Genomic DNA, 25,714 nt, shown 5'->3' with positions numbered 1-25,714 from the left:
TCCAGTTTTCTCAGACTGGAGGGGTTTGACTTCAGAGCTGATCCCAGAGAAGAACAGCCTTCATCTGAGATCTGACAGCCTGACAGACTGAAAACACACAAAACAACACAGAGTTTATCATATTAATACACAATGAATCATTATTTACATCATCAACATGAGTGTCTTTCATGTTGGTTTCATCTTCTTTTGTAAACAGACATGTTGTTAAAATCATGTCACTAAGAAGAAGAAAAGAAGACAGAAACAATCTGTAACTTTTAGACATCTGTTAAACAATGTATTGATCAGTATTGATCCAGATTCTTCAGAGCAGATCAGAAATATGAAACAAATAGTATCAACATTATTATAATATTGAATTAACAGTTATAGTATTCAAAATGAATAAAAGTGTGGTTCTTTATGTGTGATTAAATTGATTTATAATATTCATCAAGTATAGTATCAGGTACGTGCGGTTAGAGGAGGCTGAGCCTCACCTGACATCATGAAAAGTACAAAGAAATAATAATGATCAAATCAAATCAATATTGATATTTCTCTACTAATCTGTGCTGTAAATGTAATTTCTGTATGATTCCAATCTTTTCAAGCATTTCATAATCAAAATCACAAAAGGTGAGCATGTAATGTTCAAACCGAGAGGAGAGGCAGCGACAAGCTGTGCTTCACCTCAGATTGCGCAATCCCTCACGCTCCCGGTGGAATAAAAAATGTACTGTGTGTGTCTGTGTGTGTGTGTGTGTGTGTGTGTCTCTGTGTCTGTGTGTGTGTGTGTGAGTGTGTAAAGACTGCAGATATGAAACATGAAAAACAACCAGGAGTCAATGTCCAAGCTGCTGATTGAATGGTGGTTTAGCTCCTCTATCGGAATGATGTTTGTAAATCTGCCTCACCAGCCATGAACCTCACGTCTCTGTATAGTATATTTAATATACTCATCAATACTCTTTGTGTCCTTTTGAGTGACATTCAATACGTAGACCAATCAGATAGTTATTGATTAAACATGAAGGTGCTACACTAGCAGCAGACAGTGAACCCACCTCAGAGTCTCCAGACTACAATGTGGACTCTCCAGAAAACCACTCAGCAGCTTCACTCCTGAATCCTTCAGCTGGTTTCTACTCAGATCCAGTTCTCTCAGACTGGAGGGGTTTGACTTCAGAGCTGATCCCAGAGAAGAACAGCCTTCAACTGAGATCTTACACCATGACAGACTGAAAACACACAAAACAACACAGAGTTTATCATATTAATACACAATGAATCATTATTTACATCATCAACATGAGTGTCTTTCATGTTGGTTTCATCTTCTTTTGTAAACAGACATGTTGTTAAAATCCTGTCTGTAAGAAGCCTGTGAAGCTGTGAAGATGAACACACCTCTACCTGTGAAGCTGAACATATAAACACAATTATGTTCAACAACTCGTTGTCCTTGGTCATGGTGGCCACAGCACTTAAAAGAATAATCTTCATAATTCTCAAAATTCTGACCCTTTGCTTTTTATTAACAGCATTTACTTTCAATACTTAAGTACATTTAATATCAGAAAATTACTTTTGATACTTAAGTACAGTAAATATCAGATACTTTAAGACTTGTACTCCAGTAGTATTCTCATAGGTGACTTTCACTTTGACTGGAGTCCTTTTCCAGTACGGTGTCTTTACTTTTACTATTGTTTTGGGTACTTTAAACACCACTGTGTATTGTGGCCAACCAGAGGAAAAGTCCAGCAGACAGAGCACAGGGGACCTTTTGGGCCTCTGACCCTTGGCCCCTGAACCTTTGGGCCCCTGAACATTTGGGCCCCTGACCCTTTGGGCCCCTGAACCTTTGCCCCCCTGACCCTTTGGGCCCCTGAACCTTTGGCCCCCTAACCCTTTGGGCCCCTGACCCTTTGGGCCCCTGACCCTTTGACCCTTGGCCCTGACCCTCTGGGCCCCTGACCCTTTGACCCCCTGACCCTTTGGCCCCCTAACCCTTTGGCCCCCTGATTCTTGGCCCCTACCCTTTGCCCCCTGACCCTCTGACTCTTTGACCCCTGACCCTTGGCCCTGACCCTTTGGGCCCCTGACCCTTTCCCCCCCTAACCCTTTGGGCCCCTGACCCTTTGAGCCCCTGAACCTTTGGGCCCCTGAACCTTTGACCCCTGACCCTTTGCCCCTGACTCTTTGACCCCCTGACCCTTTGGCCCCTGACTCTTTGACCCCCTGACCCTTTGGGCCCCTGACCCTTTGACCCCTGAACCTTTGACCCCCTAACCCTTTGACCCCCTGACCCTTTGACCCCTAACCCTTTCCCCCCTGAACCTTTGACCCCCTGACCCTTTGACCCCCTAACCCTTTCCCCCCTGAACTTTTGGCCCCCTGACCCTTTGACCCCTGAACCTTTGACCCCCTGACCCTTTGACCCCCTAACCCTTTCCCCCCTGAACCTTTGACCCACTGACCCTTTGACCCCCTAACCCTTTCCCCCCTGAACTTTTGACCCCCTGACCCTTTGCCCCCTGACCCTTTGACCCCCTGACCCTTGGCCCCCTGGCTCTGTGCCCAGTAGACCTGTTCAGTAGTCCACCAGCAGCATGAATCCAGACCAGTTGTACATTTCATGATTGTAGAGGATGACATGCAGACAACGAGGCAGCTGATGTGAAGTGGAACATATGACCAGGAAATGTAACACGTGATGATCAATACGTAGACCAATCAGATAGTTATTGATTAAACATGAAGGTGCTACACTAGCAGCAGACAGTGAACCCACCTCAGAGTCTCCAGACTACAATGTGGACTCTCCAGAAAACCACTCAGCAGCTTCACTCCTGAATCCTGCAGCTGGTTTCCACTCAGATCCAGTTCTCTCAGACTGGAGGGGTTTGACTTCAGAGCTGATCCCAGAGAAGAACAGCCTTCATCTGAGATCTGACAGCGTGACAGACTGAAAACACACAAAACAACACAGAGTTTATCATATTGTCTTTGTGTGTGTGTGTGTGTCTCTGTGTGTGTGTCTTGTGTGTGTGTGTGTGTGTGTGTAAAGAATGCAGATATGAAACATGAAAAACAACCAGGAGTCAATGTCCAAGCTGCTGATTGAATGGTGGTTTAGCTCCTCTATCGGAATGATGTTTGTAAATCTGCCTCACCAGCCATGAACCTCACGTCTCTGTATAGTATATTTAATATACTCATCAATACTCTTTGTGTCCTTTTGAGTGACATTCAATACGTAGACCAATCAGATAGTTATTGATTAAACATGAAGGTGCTACACTAGCAGCAGACAGTGAACCCACCTCAGAGTCTCCAGACTACAATGTGGACTCTCCAGAAAACCACTCAGCAGCTTCACTCCTGAATCCTTCAGCTGGTTTCCTCTCAGATCCAGTTTTCTCAGACTGGAGGGGTTTGACTTCAGAGCTGATCCCAGAGAAGAACAGCCTTCAACTGAGATCTGACAGCGTGACAGACTGAAAACACACAAAACAACACAGAGTTTATCATATTAATACACAATGAATCATTATTTACATCATCAACATGAGTGTCTTTCATGTTGGTTTCATCTTCTTTTGTAAACAGACATGTTGTTAAAATCATGTCACTAAGAAGAAGAAAAGAAGACAGAAACAATCTGTAACTTTTAGACATCTGTTACACAATGTATTGATCAGTATTGATCCAGATTCTTCAGAGCAGATCAGAAATATGAAACAAATAGTATCAACATTATTATAATATTGAATTAACAGTTATAGTATTCAAAATGAATACAAGTGTGGTTCTTTATGTGTGATTAAATTGATTTATAATATTCATCAAGTATAGTATCAGGTACGTGCGGTTAGAGGAGGCTGAGCCTCACCTGACATCATGAAAAGTACAAAGAAATAATAATGATCAAATCAAATCAATATTGATATTTCTCTACTAATCTGTGCTGTAAATGTAATTTCTGTATGATTCCAATCTTTTCAAGCATTTCATAATCAAAATCACAAAAGGTGAGCATGTAATGTTCAAACCGAGAGGAGAGGCAGCGACAAGCTGTGCTTCACCTCAGATTGCGCAATCCCTCACGCTCCCGGTGGAATAAAAAATGTACAGTGTGTGTGTGTGTGTGTCTCTGTGTGTGTCTGTGTGTGTGTCTGTGTGTGTGTGTGTGTGTGTGTGTGTGTAATGACTGCAGATATGAAACATGAAAAACAACCAGGAGTCAATGTCCAAGCTGCTGATTGAATGGTGGTTTAGCTCCTCTATCGGAATGATGTTTGTAAATCTGCCTCACCAGCCATGAACCTCACGTCTCTGTATAGTATATTTAATATACTCATCAATACTCTTTGTGTCCTTTTGAGTGACATTCAATACGTAGACCAATCAGATAGTTATTGATTAAACATGAAGGTGCTACACTAGCAGCAGACAGTGAACCCACCTCAGAGTCTCCAGACTACAATGTGGACTCTCCAGAAAACCACTCAGCAGCTTCACTCCTGAATCCTGCAGCTGGTTTCTACTCAGATCCAGTTTTCTCAGACTGGAGGGGTTTGACTTCAGAGCTGATCCCAGAGAAGAACAGCCTTCATCTGAGATCTGACAGCGTGACAGACTGAAAACACACAAAACAACACAGAGTTTATCATATTCAATTCAATTAAGTTTATTTTGTACAGCCCAATATCACAAATTACAAACTCCCCTCAGAGGGCTTTACAATCTGTACACATACGACATCCCTGACCTTTGACCTCACATCGGATCAGGAAAAACTCCCCAAAAATAACCTTTCACAGGGAAAAAAGGGAAGAAACCTTCAGGAGAGCAACAGAGGAGGATCCCTCTCCCCGGATGGACAGATGAATAGATATCATGTCCTGACCCTTTGGCCCCTGACCCTTTGGCGCCTGACCCTTTGACCCCCCTGACCCCTGACCCTTTGACCCCTGACCCTTTGGCCCCCTAACCCTTTGACCCCTGAACTTTTGGCCCCCTGACCCTTTGACCCCTGAACCTTTGACCCCCTGACCCTTTGACCCCCTAACCCTTTCCCCCCTGAACCTTTGACCCACTGACCCTTTGACCCCCTAACCCTTTCCCCCCTGAACTTTTGACCCCCTGACCCTTTGCCCCCTGACCCTTTGACCCCCTGACCCTTGGCCCCCTGGCTCTGTGCCCAGTAGACCTGTTCAGTAGTCCACCAGCAGCATGAATCCAGACCAGTTGTACATTTCATGATTGTAGAGGATGACATGCAGACAACGAGGCAGCTGATGTGAAGTGGAACATATGACCAGGAAATGTAACACGTGATGATCAATACGTAGACCAATCAGATAGTTATTGATTAAACATGAAGGTGCTACACTAGCAGCAGACAGTGAACCCACCTCAGAGTCTCCAGACTACAATGTGGACTCTCCAGAAAACCACTCAGCAGCTTCAAGTCTGAATCCTTCAGCTGGTTTCCACTCAGATCCAGTTTTCTCAGACTGGAGGGGTTTGACTTCAGAGCTGATCCCAGAGAAGAACAGCCTTCATCTGAGATCTGACAGCCTGACAGACTGAAAACACACAAAACAACACAGAGTTTATCATATTAATACACAATGAATCATTATTTACATCATCAACATGAGTGTCTTTCATGTTGGTTTCATCTTCTTTTGTAAACAGACATGTTGTTAAAATCATGTCACTAAGAAGAAGAAAAGAAGACAGAAACAATCTGTAACTTTTAGACATCTGTTACACAATGTATTGATCAGTATTGATCCAGATTCTTCAGAGCAGATCAGAAATATGAAACAAATAGTATCAACATTATTATAATATTGAATTAACAGTTATAGTATTCAAAATGAATAAAAGTGTGGTTCTTTATGTGTGATTGAATTGATTTATAATATTCATCAAGTATAGTATCAGGTACGTGCGGTTAGAGGAGGCTGAGCCTCACCTGACATCATGAAAAGTACAAAGAAATAATAATGATCAAATCAAATCAATATTGATATTTCTCTACTAATCTGTGCTGTAAATGTAATTTCTGTATGATTCCAATCTTTTCAAGCATTTCATAATCAAAATCACAAAAGGTGAGCATGTAATGTTCAAACCGAGAGGAGAGGCAGCGACAAGCTGTGCTTCACCTCAGATTGCGCAATCCCTCACGCTCCCGGTGGAATAAAAAATGTACTGTGTGTGTCTGTGTGTGTGTGTGTCTCTGTGTCTGTGTGTGTGTGTGTGTCTGTGCGTGTGTGTGTGTGTGTGTAATGACTGCAGATATGAAACATGAAAAACAACCAGGAGTCAATGTCCAAGCTGCTGATTGAATGGTGGTTTAGCTCCTCTATCGGAATGATGTTTGTAAATCTGCCTCACCAGCCATGAACCTCACGTCTCTGTATAGTATATTTAATATACTCATCAATACTCTTTGTGTCCTTTTGAGTGACATTCAATACGTAGACCAATCAGATAGTTATTGATTAAACATGAAGGTGCTACACTAGCAGCAGACAGTGAACCCACCTCAGAGTCTCCAGACTACAATGTGGACTCTCCAGAAAACCACTCAGCAGCTTCACTCCTGAATCCTTCAGCTGGTTTCTACTCAGATCCAGTTCTCTCAGACTGGAGGGGTTTGACTTCAGAGCTGATCCCAGAGAAGAACAGCCTTCAACTGAGATCTTACACCATGACAGACTGAAAACACACAAAACAACACAGAGTTTATCATATTAATACACAATGAATCATTATTTACATCATCAACATGAGTGTCTTTCATGTTGGTTTCATCTTCTTTTGTAAACAGACATGTTGTTAAAATCCTGTCTGTAAGAAGCCTGTGAAGCTGTGAAGATGAACACACCTCTACCTGTGAAGCTGAACATATAAACACAATTATGTTCAACAACTCGTTGTCCTTGGTCATGGTGGCCACAGCACTTAAAAGAATAATCTTCATAATTCTCAAAATTCTGACCCTTTGCTTTTTATTAACAGCATTTACTTTCAATACTTAAGTACATTTAATATCAGAAAATTACTTTTGATACTTAAGTACAGTAAATATCAGATACTTTAAGACTTGTACTCCAGTAGTATTCTCATAGGTGACTTTCACTTTGACTGGAGTCCTTTTCCAGTACGGTGTCTTTACTTTTACTATTGTTTTGGGTACTTTAAACACCACTGTGTATTGTGGCCAACCAGAGGAAAAGTCCAGCAGACAGAGCACAGGGGACCCTTTGGGCCTCTGACCCTTTGGGCCTCTGACCCTTGGACCCCTGACCCTTGGCCCTGACCCTTTGGCCCCCTAACCCTTTGGGCCCCTGACCCTTTGACCCTTGGCCCTAACCCTTTGGGCCCCTGACCCTTTGACCCCTGACCCTTTGGGCCCCTGACCCTTTCCCCCCCTAACCCTTTGACCCCCTGACCCTTTGACCCCCTGACCCTTTGGGCCCCTGACCCTTTGGCCCCCTAACCCTTTGACCCCCTGACCCTTTGACCCCCTGACCCTTTCCCCCCCTAACCCTTTGACCCCCTGACCCTTTGACCCCCTAACCCTTTGACCCCCTGACCCTTTGACCCCCTAACCCTTTGACCCCCTGACCCTTTGACCCCCTAACCCTTTCCCCCCTGAACCTTTGACCCCCTGACCCTTTGACCCCCTGACCCTTTCCCCCCTGAACTTTTGGCCCCCTGACCCTTTGACCCCTGAACCTTTGGCCCCCTGACCCTTTGACCCCCTAACCCTTTCCCCCCTGACCCTTTGGCCCTGACTCTTTGACCCGTGACCCTTTCCCCCCTGACTCTTTGCCCACCTAACCCTTTGGCCCCCTAACCCTTTGACCCCCTGACCCTTTGCCCCCCTGACCCTTTGCCTTCTGACCCTTGGCCCTGACCCTTTGGCCCCCTAACCCTATACCCCCTGACCCATGGCCCCCTGGCTCTGTGCCCAGTAGACCTGTTCAGTAGTCCACCAGCAGCATGAATCCAGACCAGTTGTACATTTCATGATTGTAGAGGATGACATGCAGACAACGAGGCAGCTGATGTGAAGTGGAACATATGACCAGGAAATGTAACACGTGATGATCAATACGTAGACCAATCAGATAGTTATTGATTAAACATGAAGGTGCTACACTAGCAGCAGACAGTGAACCCACCTCAGAGTCTCCAGACTACAATGTGGACTCTCCAGAAAACCACTCAGCAGCTTCACTCCTGAATCCTGCAGCTGGTTTCCACTCAGATCCAGTTTTCTCAGACTGGAGGGGTTTGACTTCAGAGCTGATCCCAGAGAAGAACAGCCTTCATCTGAGATCTGACAGCCTGACAGACTGAAAACACACAAAACAACACAGAGTTTATCATATTGTCTTTGTGTGTGTGTGTCTCTGTGTGTGTGTGTGTGTCTCTGTGTCTGTGTGTGTGTCTCTGTGTGTGTGTGTGTGTCTGTGTGTGTGTGTGTCTCTGTGTGTGTGTGTGTCTGTGTGTGTGTGTGTCCCTGTGTGTGTGTGTGTCTCTGTGTGTGTGTCTTGTGTGTGTCTGTGTGTGTGTGTGTGTGTCTCTGTGTGTGTGTCTCTGTGTGTGTGTGTCTCTGTGTGTGTAAAGACTGCAGATATGAAACATGAAAAACAACCAGGAGTCAATGTCCAAGCTGCTGATTGAATGGTGGTTTAGCTCCTCTATCGGAATGATGTTTGTAAATCTGCCTCACCAGCCATGAACCTCACGTCTCTGTATAGTATATTTAATATACTCATCAATACTCTTTGTGTCCTTTTGAGTGACATTCAATACGTAGACCAATCAGATAGTTATTGATTAAACATGAAGGTCCTACACTAGCAGCAGACAGTGAACCCACCTCAGAGTCTCCAGACTACAATGTGGACTCTCCAGAAAACCACTCAGCAGCTTCAAGTCTGAATCCTGCAGCTGGTTTCCACTCAGATCCAGTTTTCTCAGACTGGAGGGGTTTGACTTCAGAGCTGATACCAGAGAAGAACAGCCTTTATCTGAGATCTGACAGCCTGACAGACTGAAAACACACAAAACAACACAGAGTTTATCATATTCAATTCAATTCAATTCAGTTTATTTTGTATAGCCCAATATCACAAATTACAAACTCCCCTCAGAGGGCTTTACAATCTGTACACATACGACATCCGTGATTAACGTTGGTGGTCATTGAGGCTTCATCGTTTACAAAAACAAATTGATATCGATCTGATAAACTTAGTGCGGTACCTGAAATGCCAATCGACTGATCCAGTCTCTGTAATAGGATGTCATGATCAATGGTGTCGAACGCAGCACTAAGGTCTAATAATACCAGTATGGAGATGAGTCCTTTATCAGCACTAAGGTCTAATAATACCAGTCCAGAGATGAGTCCTTTATCAGCACTAAGGTCTAACAAGAGCAGTACAGAGATGAGTCCTTTATCAGCACTAAGGTCTAATAATACCAGTACAGAGATGAGTCCTTTATCAGCACTAAGGTCTAATAATACCAGTCCAGAGATGAGTCCTTTATCAGCACTAAGGTCTAACAAGACCAGTACAGAGATGAGTCCTTTATCAGCACTAAGGTCTAACAAGACCAGTACAGAGATGAGTCCCTTATCAGCACTAAGGTCTAATAAGACCAGTACAGAGATGAGTCCTTTATCAGCACTAAGGTCTAACAAGACCAGTACAGAGATGAGTCCTTTATCAGCACTAAGGTCTAATAATACCAGTACAGAGATGAGTCCTTTATCAGCACTAAGGTCTAATAATACCAGTACGGAGATGAGTCCTTTATCAGCACTAAGGTCTAATAATACCAGTACAGAGATGAGTCCTTTATCAGCACTAAGGTCTAATAATACCAGTACAGAGATGAGTCCTTTATCAGCACTAAGGTCTAATAATACCAGTACAGAGATGAGTCCTTTATCTGATGTAATTAGGAGGTCATTTGTAATTTTCACCAGTGCTGTCTCTGTCCTGTGGTGTTTTCTAAATCCTGACTGAAACTCCTCAAATAAACTATTCTGATGTAGGAAGTCGCACAACTGATTTGCGACTACTTTCTCAAGGATCTTAGAGAGGAAGGGAAGGTTAGAGATCGGTCTGTAGTTAGCCAACACCTCTGGATTAAGAGTGGGCTTTTTCAGGAGAGGTTTAATTACAGCTACTTTGAAGGAATGTGGTACATGGCCTGTTAGCAAAGACACATTAACAATATCCAGCAGAGAGGTGCCAATTAAAGGCAACACGTCTTTAAGCAGCCTCGTTGGGATGGGGTCTAAGAGACAGGTAGACGGTTTAGAAGTAGAAACCATTGAAGACAATTGGTCTAGGTTAATGGGAGAAAAGCTATCCAAATATACAACAGGGCATACAGACGTTTCCAAGGCCACTCCTCTTGATGACAGATCGGCGGTAGGAGATCATCAATCTTGCCTCTAATAGTTCAAATCTTTTCATTGAAGAAGTTCATGAAGTCATTACTACTGAGGTCTATAGGAATACACGGCTCCACAGAGCTGTGACTCTCTGTCAGCCTGGCTACAGTGCTAAAGAGAACCCTGGGGTTGTTCTTATTTTTCTCTATTACTGATGAGTAATAGGCTGCTCTGGCATTACGGAGAGCCTTTTTATATGTTTTAAGGCTATCTCGCCAAACTAAGCGTGATTCTTCCAGATTGGTGGAACGCCATATGCTTTGGAGATTTCGTGAAGTTTGCTTTAGTTTTTGGGTCTGAGGGTTCTACCAGGGAGCAAACCTCCTTTGCCTCACTGTCTTTTTCTTCAGAGGGGCTATCGAGTCTAGTGTCATTCTCAGTGAGCCTGTAGCACTATCGACAATATGATCAATCTGGGACGGACTAAAGTTAGCACAGGAGTCCTCCATCACATTGAGACGTGGTATTGACATTGTAACATTGTTTGTCAATATAACAGTTAGTCATAATATATAGAAACACCAAACAACTGGTCTTTACCTGGGTAGATCACATAACGGCAGCCCCGCGGGTAACTATTAGTCAGCCATGACCAGATGACCGAATGTTCTCATCGTAACACACGCCGCGGGGGCAACAGCTGTTGCTGTCCCCTATAAGATGACAGTTCTATTACATTTAGGTCCCGCCCCTCTACCTGATAGTGAGGCGAGATTGACGGATGGTCTAAGGACCACCCAGCCAACATCAGAAAACAATGACAAACAGATAACTCTCCCAAAACAAATTAGAAAACACTGGTGGAACTCAACCAAACTATGCTCATTTAACTGAACTCTAACTTTTGACCGGTAAAGCTCACTCTAATTTATATGCGTATCTATGGTTATGTATATCTATATCTATAATGTGTGTAGAAAACTGACTACCTCCTGAATGCTAATTAAATTAAATGCTAATTTGTAGACAGGGCTACACTTGCAAGCTGGAAAAGAGTTCAACAGCCACGTATCTCAGTGAGCTGCGGAAATCTCTTCGTTCATACATTGTATTACATCGTGATTTATAAAAGCATATGCAGTCCCTCCTTCATAGCCCCCCAAATGATGACAGAGAAAAATATGTGTAGGTCTCTTTGAGGAGAACAAAGAGGAGAGTGAGTTGGTTTCAATAAGACAGACATCAAAGAAGGCCAGGTTTCGGTCATCTGTCCTCCTCCACCTCCACATCCTCCCTGTTGCTCTGCCCTTGAACCAGTCCACAGATCACACGTATTTTTACCGTCACAACACTTAGACCACTACATCATCTGTGTGGTAAATCAGCTGATCCTGACCTGAGATGTTCAAGTGCACAGTGTGGACTCTCCAGTCCAGCAGAAAGAAGCTTCACTCCTGAATCCTGCAGCTTGTTGTAACTCAGGTCCAGGTCTTTCAGACTAGAGGACTGGGAGCTGAGGACTGAGGACAGAGCTCCACAGCTTCTCTCTGAGAGTTTACAGCCACTCAGCCTAAGGGAGGAACAGGGATTAATACAATGTTCAAAGTAAAACATCAAACCCATTTAGTAATGTTAATGTATCCGTACACAGCTTTGTTGGAGGCTTTGACCACCGGCAGCAGCCTCAGAAGAGCCTCCTCTGAAGCAGAGTATTTCTTCAGGTCAAACACCTCCAGATCTTTTCCTGATGACAGTAAGATGAAGACCAGAGCTGACCACTGAGCAGGAGACAGTTTATCGATGGAGAGACGTCCTGATCTCAGGGACTGTTGGATCTCCTCCACCAGAGAACCATCATTCAGTTCATTCAGACAGTGGAACAGATTGATGCTTTTCTCTGGAGAATGATTCTCACTGATCATCCTCTTGATGTACTGGGCTGTTCTCTGATTGGTCAGTGAGCTACTTCCTGTCTGTCGCAGCAGACCTCGCAGAAGGGTCTGATTGGTCTCCAGGGAAAGACCCAGGAGGAAGCGGAGGAACAAGTCCAGGTGTCCATTTCGACTCTGTGAGGCCTTGTCCACAGCACTCTGGTAGAGATGTTTTAGTTTAGGTTTGTCTCTAAAGACTTTAGACCAACGGGAGGTTGTTTGTTCTTCTGCCAGCAGGTTGACACCAGATTTGCTGAAGGTCAGATGGACATGAAGAGCAGCCAGAAACTCCTGAACACTCAGATGGACGAAGCAGAACACCTGATCCTGGTACAGTCCTCTCTCCTCTCTGAAGATCTGTGTGAACACTCCTGAGTACACTGAGGCTGCTCTGATATCGATGCCACACTCTGTCAGGTCGGATTCGTAGAAGATCAGGTTCCCTTTCTGCAGCTGATCAAAAGCCAGTTTTCCCAGAGACTCCGTCATCTTCCTGGTCTCTGGACTCCAGTGTTGATCCGTTTCAGCTCCTCCATCGAACTTGACCTTCTTCACTTTGGACTGAACCACCAGGAAGTGGATGTACATCTCAGTCAGGGTCTTGGGCAGCTCTCCTCCTTCTGTGGTCTTCAACACGTCCTCCAGAACTGTAGCCGTGATCCAGCAGAAGACTGGGATGTGGCACATGATGTGGAGGCTTCGGGAGGTCTTGATGTGGGAGATGATCCTGCTGGCCTGCTCCTCATCTCTGAACCTCTTCCTGAAGTAGGCCTCCTTCTGTGGGTCAGTGAACCCTCTGACCTCTGTCACCAAGCCAACACAGTCAGGAGGGATCTGATTGGCTGCTGCAGGTCGTGTGGTTATCCAGAGGCGAGCAGAGGGAAGCAGGTTCCCCCTGAAGAGGTTTGTGAGCAGCACATCCACTGAGGTGGACTCTGTGACATCAGTCAGGACCTCATTGTTGTGGAAGTTCAGAGGAAGTCGACACTCATCCAGACCGTCAAAGATGAACACAACCGGGAACTCTTCAAACCTGCAGATTGCTGCTTCTTTGGTTTCAGTGAAGAAGTGATGAACGAGTTCCACCAAGCTGAACTTCTTCTCTTTCAGCACATTCAGCTCTCTGAACGTGAAAGGAAACGTGAACTGGATGTCCTGGTTGGCTTTGTCTTCAGCCCAGTCCAGAGTGAACTTCTGTGTTAGGACTGTTTTCCCAACGCCAGCCACTCCCTTAGTCATCACTGTTCTGATTGGTTCCTCTCCTCCAGACGAGGCTTTGAAGAGGTCTTCTTGTCTGATGGGTGTTTCTGGTCTGTGTGGTTTCCTGGATGCTGTTTCAATCTGTCTGACCTCGTGCTCCTTATTGACCTCTGCACTCCCTCCCTCTGTGATGTAGAGCTCTGTGTAGATCTGGTTCAGGAGGGTTGGGTTCCCTGCTTTAGGGATCCCCTCAAACACACACTGGAACTTCTTCTTCAGGTTAGACTTGAGTTCATGTTGGCACACTGCAGCACTGGTTTCTGGAATGACAAAAATCAAAGATGAAATTAGTGAGTGGTGGTCTTCTGTTTAATTGTAAAGTCTTTTAAATCCTCTTACTGCTCTGCAGACAGTCAGCCAGCTCCTCCTGCTTCATTCTTCTCAAGAGGTTTAGTGTGATCTTCAGAAATGCTTCCCCGCTGCTCCTCATCTGCTCTTCATCCTCACCGTCCAACACCTCCTCATCTTCCTTCTGACCCGCAGAGCCTTCTGGGTAATCTGGACTGAGGACTTTTTGCATCTTCTTCAGCTCGCTCTTCATGAAGCTGACAATGTTCTTCTCAAGCAGCTGGAACCAAACAATAAAATTATATTAAATTTTTTTAATATTTAAACTGGTGTATTGAGGTTGGTTCAAAGCTTTGTAATATCTCCTGAATTTCAGCTTCTAGCTTTCATGTTACATCAAAACTGTAAAAGTTTGTATTGTATTAGTATCGTGTTATTATTGCTTTTTCAAAAGTGTTTTACTACCTAATCTGTGAACATTGTGTTAATGTAGATTATCAATGCATTCGGGGAAATATTATTGTAAATCTATATCCAATACTACCAACTGACAACCAAAAACAAGCATAATTCTCCATCTTCAATTGAAAGACCATAATGTCTTGAGTGTCTAAATGTTGACATCAGAGGTCAGAGGAGGTTTAATACATAAGGCTCGTGTAGGAATTTAGTTTTAATCAATGTCTCATCGAGTTAGGGCCGGGAATCCCGAAACAACCCAGAACCAAGTAGTATCGAAACTTCTCCAATCAAACGATACCTGAGATCCGTCCTTTTTGTGCTTGCAAGCTTTCCTTGATTTAATGTGACGTGTGATTGGCCCCCAAACAGCCGGGTGGGTTCCTTCCTGCATACTGTTAGCACCGTTAGCTGCTAGCCGCTGAGATGTCTGAGCTAGCAGCTAACGGTGCTATAAGCATGAACAGAGCTATCCTCGACAGCATAGTGCTTACAGAGCATAGTTTTAACCTCGGGGGTACTTGAAGATGGGCGTTACGCTTCCATGACGACGCAGTCAGGACGGCGTTGTCATTGGTCCTCCTGTATGAGCGCTGTGGCGTGATTAGCTAGTCAGTGCACACACAAAAGCTCCAAAAGTGAGTTAATCGGCACAGATATATAACTCAGCCATTTATATGATATTATGCCTGAAAGTTAGACATAGAGGGCGTGGCTCCTTTGATTGACAGGTGGACGTCTCCTCTGTTGCTTCACCTGCCCGTCTAAGCTCCATCAACTCTTTGACCATCTCTATGTTTCATACAGTCTCTGACTCACACACCTCAAATATGGAGTCCAGGTCTCTTGGGATCACTTGGGATCTCTGTTGCTGAACTCTTTGGAGAAAACAAAAGTACAAGTTGTATATTATGTTCTGTCTTAAGGAATCCTGAAATCAAAGGTAAAGGAGAGTCTGATCTCTGTTGATGGATCCTGATAGAAACACAGTAGCCTCATGAAAACTCACCTTAGTTCAACAGACTGAAGTCCAACTTTGAATTTTACAGGGGTTCCCATAGACTGGTCACTCTTCATGGACACACAACTGGGTCCAGGTCCAGGTCCAGGAGAGTCAACTCTCTGCTGATGGATCCTGACAGAAACACAGTGCTGATAAATACACATGTTCAGTAAAATTCTGACAGATTTTGTTTCTTTTGGTTGTAAAAGCTTACCTAACAGAATGAAGTCCATCGTTGAATGTTAAAGGGGTTCCCATAGACTGGTCACTCTTCATGGACACACAGCTGGGTCCAGGTCCAGGTCCAGGAGAGTCTGGTCTGTTCAACACAACACACACAGAGCTTAGAGGGTGAATAATGATGGAGGAGTGATGTGACATGGAGAAGAGTCCTGGCCTGTTAGAGATCCAGTGGAGTGATTTTAAGACCACGATTGTCTTTATTAATACACATGCATGCTTCTATATATGTATATTATGTATATAAAAGCGTTCATCAGTGTGATTATATAATATATTAACTCACTGAGTCTCTGGAGGGGATTGTCTTTTAAAAGTAGGAGGAGAGTCTATAGACTGGTCACTCTTCATGGACACACAGCTGGGTCCAGGTCCGGGTCCAGGAGAGTCTGGTCTGTTCAACACAACACACACAGAGCTTAGAGGGTGAATAATGATGGAGGAGTGATGTGACATGGAGAAGAGTCCTGGCCTGTTAGAGATCCAGTGGAGTGATTTTAAGACCACGATTGTCTTTATTAATACACATGCATGCTTCTATATACGTATATTATGTATATAAAAGTGTTCATCAGTGTGATTATATAATATATTAACTCACTGAGTCTCTGGAGGGGATTGTCTTTTAAAAGTAGGAGGAGAGTCCATAGACCGGTCACTCTTCATGGACACACAGCTGGGTCCAGGTCCAGGTCCAGGTCCAGGAGGGTCTGGTCTGTTCAACACACACACACACAGAGCTTAGAGGGTGAATAATGATGGAGGAGTGATGTGACATGGAGAAGAGTCCTGGCCTGTTAGTGGTCCTGGTCTCACCTCTGAGCTTTGGTCTGGCTGTCATGTTCCCCACACAGAGTGGCTTTAGAGGGAGGGACTCCCTCCTCTCTGTCCTCCCACTGATGCATAGCAGAGTCCACACCTTCACACAAACACAAACACCTGCTGTCATCACTACAACACTCACGTCACAGGACACACACACTGCAACAAAAGCTGTCAAACCGGTTCTGACAAACTTTGAGTCACGGTTTTGGTGGCAAGGCGTCGGGGTTGGATGAGATCCGCCCTGAGATGCTGAAGGCTCTGGAAATTGTTGGGCTGTCTTGGCTGACACGCCTTTTCAATGTTGCATGGAGGTCGGGAACAGCGCCCATGGACTGGAAGACCGGGGTGGTGGTTCCCATTTTCTAAAAGGGGGACCGGAGAGTGTGCTCGAACTATCGGAGTATCACACACTACTGCTTATGCTCCAGGAGAGGAGGCTCCGACCGTTTGTCGAACCTCAGATTCAAGACGAGCAGTGCGGATTCCGTCCCGGTCGTGAAACCGTGGACCAGCTCTTTACCCTCGCAAGACTACTGGAGGAGTCCTTGGAGTTTGCCCAACCAGTCTACATGTGCTATGTTGACTTGAAGAAGGCTTTCGGGGCGCTAGTGAGCAAGATATGGAGTAAGACGCTAATTTCAGTGCTCCTGCAGAACCGACAATATTTTACATAAAAACAGCTACTATTTCAAGAATACCAGCCTCAAAGCTCACCGAGGACATCACAAAGGGGCCAACAGCTGACTTATACAAGCTACATCATTTTTGAATGGCGGAAAAGCTTCAAAAATACAAATATAAATCCGGCGGTAGCTCATCACGGCCTACAAGAACCACGAGGCAGATCCCACCAGGTGACCTGGACCAACCCTCTCCCACCCGCAGTGAAAGCCCAGGTATGACCGAACGGATGAAAGCGGACATCTTATCTTCCCTGAAGGGAGAGATTTCCAAAATTATAAGAGAGGAACTCAAAAGTGCGCTAGCAGAAGATTTCAATTCACTCAAGTCTGAATTACAAGCGGTGCGGTCCGAAATTTCTAAAAACACGACCGCTATCCAAACAGAAGTAGACCACATGAAAGCCGACATACAAGACGTGAAGGGCGGCTTATCAACACGGTCCGACGAGGTGGCCGCACAAGAAGTTACGATAACCAGCCTTCAAAGACAGGTCACAACTCTAACAGACCGATGCGAGGATATGGAGGGGAGAATGAGACGGTGTAATATCCGGATAGCCGGCATTCAAGAACAACCGGATTCCAGCTCCCCTAACACAGTTGCCAAAGTTATTAAAGAAGTCCTGCAGCTGGACCGGGACATAAAGATCGACCGATCGCACCGCACAGCCGCCACCAGGAAACCAGGAGACCGGGAGAAACCACGAGTGATAATCGCTAAAGTACACAATGACGGAGATGCCGCAGAGATCCTAAGGAGAGCCCGAGAAAGAGCGCCGCTGGTCTACAACGGGAACCGGATCTCTATCTTCCCAGACTACACACCCAGCGTTGCTAAAGCCAGAGCCGCGTTCACGGACATACGGAGGACCCTGCGAGGAAGGAAAGGAGTCCGCTACGGCCTACTGTACCCGGCAAGACTCCGGATTTCGCACAACAACGAAGACGAAGAGTTTCTGGATCCCGGCAAAGCCACGGAGTATGTCCGGAAGAAAGTCATCCCATCTACTGAGGCCGCAGACTAAATGTATCCCCATCAGTACTGTTAACTACAGTAAGGACTGACCAGTGAGTTCTGCAATTTCACATACTGGCACATCATTATTTTCTACTTTATTTTATATTCAAATATATATATTTTCAAAACATTACTTGAATCACACCTGAGAAGAGAAAAGGAAAAATGTGTCTCAGTTAATATTTTTGTATATACCCGTCTCCATTACAAGGAAACAAACCCTTATAATGTGCCCGTTATTTCTATTCATATTGTTTGTATCACTCTACTTTACATGCTCACTGGCAGCTTCCATAAGAGGAGAATACTGGTACGCCTTTAGCTCTGTGTGCAACCAAGCACTACTGCACCACAAGGAGCTGTTTGACTTTACACATGTATGCCAAGATCTGCAGGGGCCTGAATGGCCATTACTCGACACTGTCCTTTTCTGTGTCGACTTTTCTTTTTCTTCTTACTTTCTCTATTCCTTATCTTAGCACACCCATAGCATAGTCATTTCTATCTCGACTGTGCACCGTTGCTGCTTGCCCTTAGTGGCTAAGGGACTAGGTCCCACCGGACTGTTGCTAATGTTAGTTAACAGCAGTCCAGACTGTTGCGTTCCCCTTGTTCTGATCCCACTGTTCCCTGGGGATCCTACATTGTTTATTAGAACAACAAGCTCATCATCCATTTTTCTTAAATACCCTCTTCTACCCCATCCCTATTGGTTTCATTATCTAGTCCAACTCTACACACTCCACATAACAAGATACATGGCCCATGTGCTGGCTGTTGGCCTCTGCTTCCCATCTCTCTACACAAACTCCCAAAATATGAAAATTGAATACTTCACACAATGGACCCGCTAAAAGTGATAAGTTACAATGTCAAAGGCCTTCATAGCCCTGTTAAGAGAAAGAAAATTCTACATCAGATGAAACAAGCCAACTGCCACTTTGCATTCCTCCAGGAAACACATCTATCTGATGCTGAACATGAAAAGTTGAGACGGTCCTGGGCAGATAAAGTATATTACTCCTCACAACGATCGGGGAGAAAAAAGGGAGTATCCATACTCATACACAGACAAATTAATTTCACACAAACACTAGTACACAAAGACACAGAGGGGAGATATATCTTAGTTAACGGATTAATTGATGGCACAGAAGTATCCCTCATTAATGTATATGCACCTAACGAAGACGAGCCTGGCTTTATCAGGACATTGTTCAATAAGATCCTACAATATAGTACAGGGCTGCTACTGATGGGAGGAGACCTCAATTGTGTAATGTCACAACTAATGGACCGACAACCTGCCTCTAAAACTCCGCTCTCTAGAATGAGTAGAATGCTCAAATACCAATCCCAGGAGGCAGGCCTTGTAGATATATGGAGAAGCAAGTTCCCGAGAGGCAGGGATTTCACGTTCTACTCAAACAGACATACATCCTATTCACGGATCGATTATTTCTTTACCATGAAAGCAGAGCTACATAGGATAGTGGACATTGACATTCTTCCTATAACTATATCCGACCACGCACCTGTGGCATTAAAATGGGACATAGGCCAAAGACCAACCTCTAAACAATGGAGACTTAATGCATCTCTCCTTAATGATAAAGCATTTACCTCCTTTATTACAGCAGAACTCAAGGAATACTTGGATATCAATACCTTGGAGGAAACAACACCTCTTATACTCTGGGATTGTGCCAAAGCATACATCAGAGGACGTATTATTTCATTCACCTCTGCTAAGAGAAGAGGAAAAGAGTTCAAACAGAAAGAATTGGAAGATAAAATAAAAGACTTAGAACATAAACATAAACAATCTGCATCAGCCAATCTCCTAAATGACCTCAAGTCAACCCGAAGAGAGCTCAACAGCCTACTATCAGATAAAATTGAGGGAAGTTTAAGATTCACGAACCAAAGATACTATGAACACGGTAACAAAGCAAGCAGATTACTAGCATTTGTATTAAGAAAAAAACAATCATCTAATACAGTACAGAAAATTAAATCAAAAGAAACTTTTGTTACAAAACCAGATAAAATAGCAGAATCCTTCGCAGAGTTTTACAAATCCTTATACAAAAATACAGATACCTGCTCTGATAATGCAAAACTTACAGAGTTCTTAAATCCTATAAAATTAACTGAACTGACAGAATCAGCAGCCAAGGAATTAGAGAAGCCTATTGAGGAATGGGAGATCAAACAGGTGATCTCAACACTCAAAAATAATAAAAGCCCAGGACCGGATGGATATATTAATGAATTTTATAAAACCTTCAAGGATATGTTATCACCACTGTTGCTGAAAGCATACCACCATGCATTAGAATCTAAAACCATGGCACCATCTTGGGCTGAGGCAACTATAGTGGTAATTCATAAAGAAGGAAAAGACCCCACAGAGTGCCAATCATATAGACCGATATCACTGCTGAATGGGGACCTGCGCATTCTAACAGCAATCCTAGCAACAAGAGTCAATCATATAATCACTAAAATCATCCATCCTGATCAGACGGGATTTATCACTGGAAGATACTATGGTGATAACTTACGACGCTTATTAAACATAATATCCCATCAAAAAGAAGAGAAAGTAGAAGCTATGATTTTGTCTCTAGATGCTCAAAAAGCATTTGACCGGGTATCGTGGCATTATCTATTTCAAACACTAAAAAGATTCAAATTTGGCCCCAACTTCTTGAATTGGATACAAACACTATATTCGTCACCACAAGCAGCTGTTAAAGTGAATGGATATAGATCACAAAGATTCACATTGGAACGCGGCTGCAGACAAGGCTGCCCTTTATCCCCCCTGCTGTTTGCAATTAGTATCGAACCCCTAGCCCAGCTTATCAGAGATGATAATAAAAGGAACTGTAATACATAAAGAGGATCATAAAATATCCCTGTATGCTGATGATGTATTATTATATCTGACGCAACCTGCATCAACAATACCACATCTAAAGGAACTCATCTCACAGTATGGATACTACTCTGGATATAAGGTAAATGTGGAAAAAACAGAGGCTATGGATATCAATGGAAACATCTCAAGAAATGTAAAACTCCAAAGTGGATTTAAATGGCCAAATGACGGTATAAAGTACCTTGGTATATACATCCCCTCATCGCTACAGAAGTTATATAAGGCCAGTTATAGTAGAATGATTGGGTGCATTGACAGTGACCTGGAACGATGGTCTACGCTCCCTTTGTCCCAGCTTGGTCGTGTTGAAAGTATTCGCATGAATGTCCTGCCCAGACTTCTCTACTTATTTCAGATGCTACCTATAGAAATTCCAAAATCTAGTTTTGATAACCTGGATAAAATCATTTCTAAATTTATCTGGCAAAAAAAGCGTCCTAGAATTAGACTTAAAACATTACAGCTCTCTAAACTAAATGGAGGCCTTAAACTCCCAAACTTAAAATATTACTTCTGGGCTGCACAAATGAAACCTCTGATAGTGTGGATTCAGAATGGCACATACACTCGCTGGCTTAATATTGAGAAAAACATATGCCCAGAGCCCTTACAAGTCTTGCCTTTTTCAGATGCGCCCGTAAAAGAAGTGGCAGAGTGGACTAAGATTACTCTTAAAATCTGGAACAAAATACAGACAGCTTTTGGGCTTCCAAAATGTATTTCATTACTAACGAGCATCGGATCTATGAAGACCTTCACACCCAACAATCTGGATACGGCTTTAGAAAGTGGTCAGACATGGGACTGGCTCACCTGCACCAGTTATTTAATGAGGATAACCTCAAGACATTCGAGCAGCTGAAAAAAGATTTTGATCTTCCCAAAACCGATTTCTACAGGTACCTACAATTAAGAACTTTTCTAACAACACACAAAGAGTGGGGAAAGCTTGTGAAACGTACACCCCTAGAAAGGTTTTTAATCGAGATACAGATGGGGAATGAAGATAAGAAAACAATAAGTAAATTATATAGCATATTTCTATCTATGAATCTACATAATTCCCAACGGATAAAGCAGAGATGGGAAGCGGAAATGAACACGATCATTCCACAGAATAACTGGGAGGAAATGTGCACAGAGGCACACCTAGTTACAAACTCAAACACCTGGAGAGAATTTAAATGGAAAATAATCACCAGATTCTTCAGAACACCAGAAATAGTAGCTAAGATGGGCCCAACACATTCCAACCTGTGTTGGCGGAACTGTGGAAGCGCTGCCAATCATACACATATATTCTGGCTATGCCCTAAATTAAATACATACTGGAGAGAAGTCTTTGATGCCCTCAAAGAAATCTTCCAACAGGACATCCAACAAGACCCCACAGTAGCACTATTGGGAGCGATACCTGAAGGCCTGGATGGGAGGGCCAAAAAATACCTCCTAAACATATTACTCACAGCAGCATTGAAGGGTATAACCATCAGATGGTTAAAACCGGATCCCCCAACATACGACTTATGGATCCAAAAAGTATGGGACATCTATCAAATGGAGCGAATCACATATTCATTAAGGCTCCAGAAGCCTATCTTTACCAAACGATGGGGTCCTGTCGCAGCATTGTTACTACAATGATTGTTATTACTGAATGTTGCTCGGCCCTCTGGTTGAACTGCTCTTGTTAACTGTCTCTGGGCACACACACATCATACACAATCCTCTATGAAAAGCATATATAGCACATACACTCAGGAGTGGACAATCATTATTCAAATTAATTATTTTATTTCATTTGTATCATTTGTATTTAATTTCTATTTTATGCAATCTTTTCATTATCCTCATTTCTCCTGTTCTTTTCATTCTTGGAATGATCACCTTTGATGTTTGTTGTTCTTTATGTCTTGTACACTGTACCTGAATATCATGTGAACCAAGACATACAACTGAAAAATTGACAGGAAGCGACTGTATGAAAATACATATTGTTTGTTGTTGAAAACTAAATTAAAAAAAAGTGAGTTAAAAAAAAAAGAAGGCTTTCGACCGGGTCCCTCAGGGTTTTTTGAGGGGGTGCTGCAGGAGTATTGGGTACCGGACTCATTGCAACGGGCCATCCGGTCTCTGTACGCCTGCAGTCAGAGCTGTGTTCGTATTCTCAGCATTAAAGTCAGACAAGTTCCCGGTGGGTGTCGGCCTCCGCCAGGGCTGCCCTTTATCACCGGTCCTGTCTGTGAATTTCAGGCTGATAATGGATGGATGGTTTGCATTTTGATTTTCACATCCTCTCCAGCAAACAGGAGGGTTTCTAAGAGGGTGAAATAAAATACTGTATCCCATTTTTCGACCCAAACTCTCTCTATGTCTGAGAGCTGGTACACTTCCATCGAACTTTACACATGACTGTCCATTCTTCCTCAGATATAGTTATTCCTCCCTCCTTCTCCCATTTTGTTTTAATATAAGAGGTTGAATGTGTTTTAAAATTCAACAGACATTTATATATACCTGAAGTGATTTTACTGTCTATATCTCAGTTAAATGCTTTACTAAACAGTTCTATCAGATATGTACTCTCTGTCATATTTTCCATCTTCGTATTCACATAGTGTCGCATCTGCAAGTATTGATAGAAGTCGTGTATTTCTAGTGAGTGCTTCTCTTTAAGAGTTTCTGTTGAGTTTCTGTTGCATATGAATGTTATTCCTTTCGCTGTCCAATCCCTACATCTAGTATCCAATTTATTTTGTGTAAAGTCAGAACCATATGCACACCATTTCGGTGTTACAATATCTCCCTATAATTTGTGTTCTCTGATAATGGTTTACCATACTTCAAGAGTCCACTGCACCCATGTGTTATCAGTAGTATTGATGTGGCTTTTATAGGTTGTTATCAGCTAGAATTGCCTGTATGGGGGTAAAGGTTATTTTCTCTTCAAAGTTTTTCCATTGAGCCTTATACGATGGGTTACACCAGCATATTACAGCTCTCAATCTCTAAGAGATCGGGAACTATTTCTACCGTCCAGTTAAAGAGAGAAAGAACACAAAGTGATCAAAGTGATCCTGATGATCAAACATGTCCAGATTCCTCCGGTCGGATTCTCACCTGCTGAACTGAGCTCAGGTCAGTTTACAGACACGTTCACCTTCATGTGTGGAGGAACCTCTGGAGAGAAGAAGCTGCTCATGTCTTCCTGTCAGTCCTGTTGTGAGTGTGCATTTGATCTGAGGACGCCGTCACGCCCCAATCTCTTCAGAGTCCAAGTCCAGAATCAAACTGTGTGACGTCAGAACCAGTCCAACAGGTGTAGATAGTCACAAGTGAATGATAATGGATGTGTTTTAACTTGTTCAGCACACCCAGACTTCCCTTCTGCACTCAAACATTCACAAGCTGCTGTTTTATCCGTGATGGTCCACCAGCTCGAGCCTCTGGTCCTCATTGCAGGGACGCTCTGCTCTGGTCTGGGCATGAAGAAGAATCAGCCCTTCAGCTGAAATCCTTCAACTTTGCTCAAATACTCTATAGGAAGTAAATCAAGTTCCTCTTATTATAGCAAAGAGTGTATCCGTTGAGTTAAAAATGTTTGTGTGTGTTAACTGTGACAAAGAGTGATGTCACTGAGCAACTGGGAGAATCGGCCTTCCAGCTGAAACCCTTAAACTTTGCTAAATACTCTTTGTTCAAAAAGAAGTAATCAGGTTCCTCTTATTGCAACGAGGAGTGTATTCTGTGGAGGTCGAGATGTGTGTGTGTGTTGAACTATGATAAGGAATGAGCTAATTGAGCAACTGGGTGAGGACGAGAGGGGGGATTGCACGACTGAAGGACATAAGAAGAGACGACTCGAGACATCGGGAGGGATTACGACGTGGGACACTGTCCGGTAACAACACTGTCCAGGACAATAGAACATACAGAGAGATACAGCGCTCGATCGCTGGGGTTTCTAACACCAGTCCACAAATATTGTTTTATTTCTCCTTACCATGTAGTACCATCTCTATGATTATCCCTTTTATTCCCCTTTTAATGCCCCACAGAGATGTAGTCTGGTCGAGAACCTTCTTCCGAGCAATTCTCCGCACACTTTCGTGTCCTGATACACTCTTTTTACAGGTCTCATTAAACTCACCAAGATCTACAAAACCCACCCGCACAGTGTATTGAAAATACTAAATAATAAACCTGTGTCCTTCCCCGCCTTCCACGGTAATAAACTAAACTGACCGTCCTTAACGGTCCGTTACCGGAGTATCGACATCAACACAGATTTCAACCTGGATTTCTACCGACTACGAGTAGACGTGGATAGCCCCGTCGAGCGTCCCCAAGTCCTATTTAAACTCTTTATTCTTTTACCTAAATCCCTAACCGTAAACATTCCTACCCGTAAAAAAAATATCCCTACAAGTGGACACCTATTCTCTTTCCCCCAGTGGAAATATGTGCTTTTTTTTTTACGTGTAATCAGAGAATTTCAGACTATTTCTAAATCATAGTTTATCCAATTACAGCCATTCTAAGTCAAAAGGTCATCCGCTCACCTGTTCTTTGAGGTACCTCTCGTTGTCAATTGCCAAAACCGTCTCCCATCCCGAGGTAAGGCTGTGCAC

General features: G+C 43.6%; 1 protein-coding gene across 1 annotated transcript; it reads right to left on the bottom strand.

Moving 5' to 3' along the window:
* Window positions 1-837: 837 nt before the first annotated feature.
* Window positions 838-24,648, bottom strand: LOC117740143 (NACHT, LRR and PYD domains-containing protein 12-like). Its single transcript, XM_034546351.1, has 14 exons — window positions 24,204-24,648; window positions 16,427-16,529; window positions 16,212-16,325; window positions 15,897-16,004; window positions 15,377-15,502; window positions 12,077-13,873; window positions 11,826-11,999; window positions 8,900-9,073; window positions 8,196-8,369; window positions 6,550-6,723; window positions 5,406-5,579; window positions 4,454-4,627; window positions 2,780-2,953; window positions 838-919 (listed from the first exon to the last, which is right to left on the bottom strand). Exons 2-14 carry the CDS (start codon window positions 16,513-16,515, stop codon window positions 868-870), a joined length of 3,504 nt encoding a protein of 1,167 aa, XP_034402242.1. The 5' UTR covers window positions 16,516-16,529; window positions 24,204-24,648; the 3' UTR covers window positions 838-867.
* Between the last annotated feature and the right edge of the window lie 1,066 nt (window positions 24,649-25,714).

The sequence above is a fragment of the Cyclopterus lumpus genome, chromosome 12 (genome assembly GCF_009769545.1).
Source record: "Cyclopterus lumpus isolate fCycLum1 chromosome 12, fCycLum1.pri, whole genome shotgun sequence".
Taxonomy (NCBI): Eukaryota; Metazoa; Chordata; class Actinopteri; order Perciformes; family Cyclopteridae; genus Cyclopterus; species Cyclopterus lumpus.
Note: the sequence above shows the minus strand (reverse complement) of the source record. Positions and strands in the feature narration are given on the sequence as shown.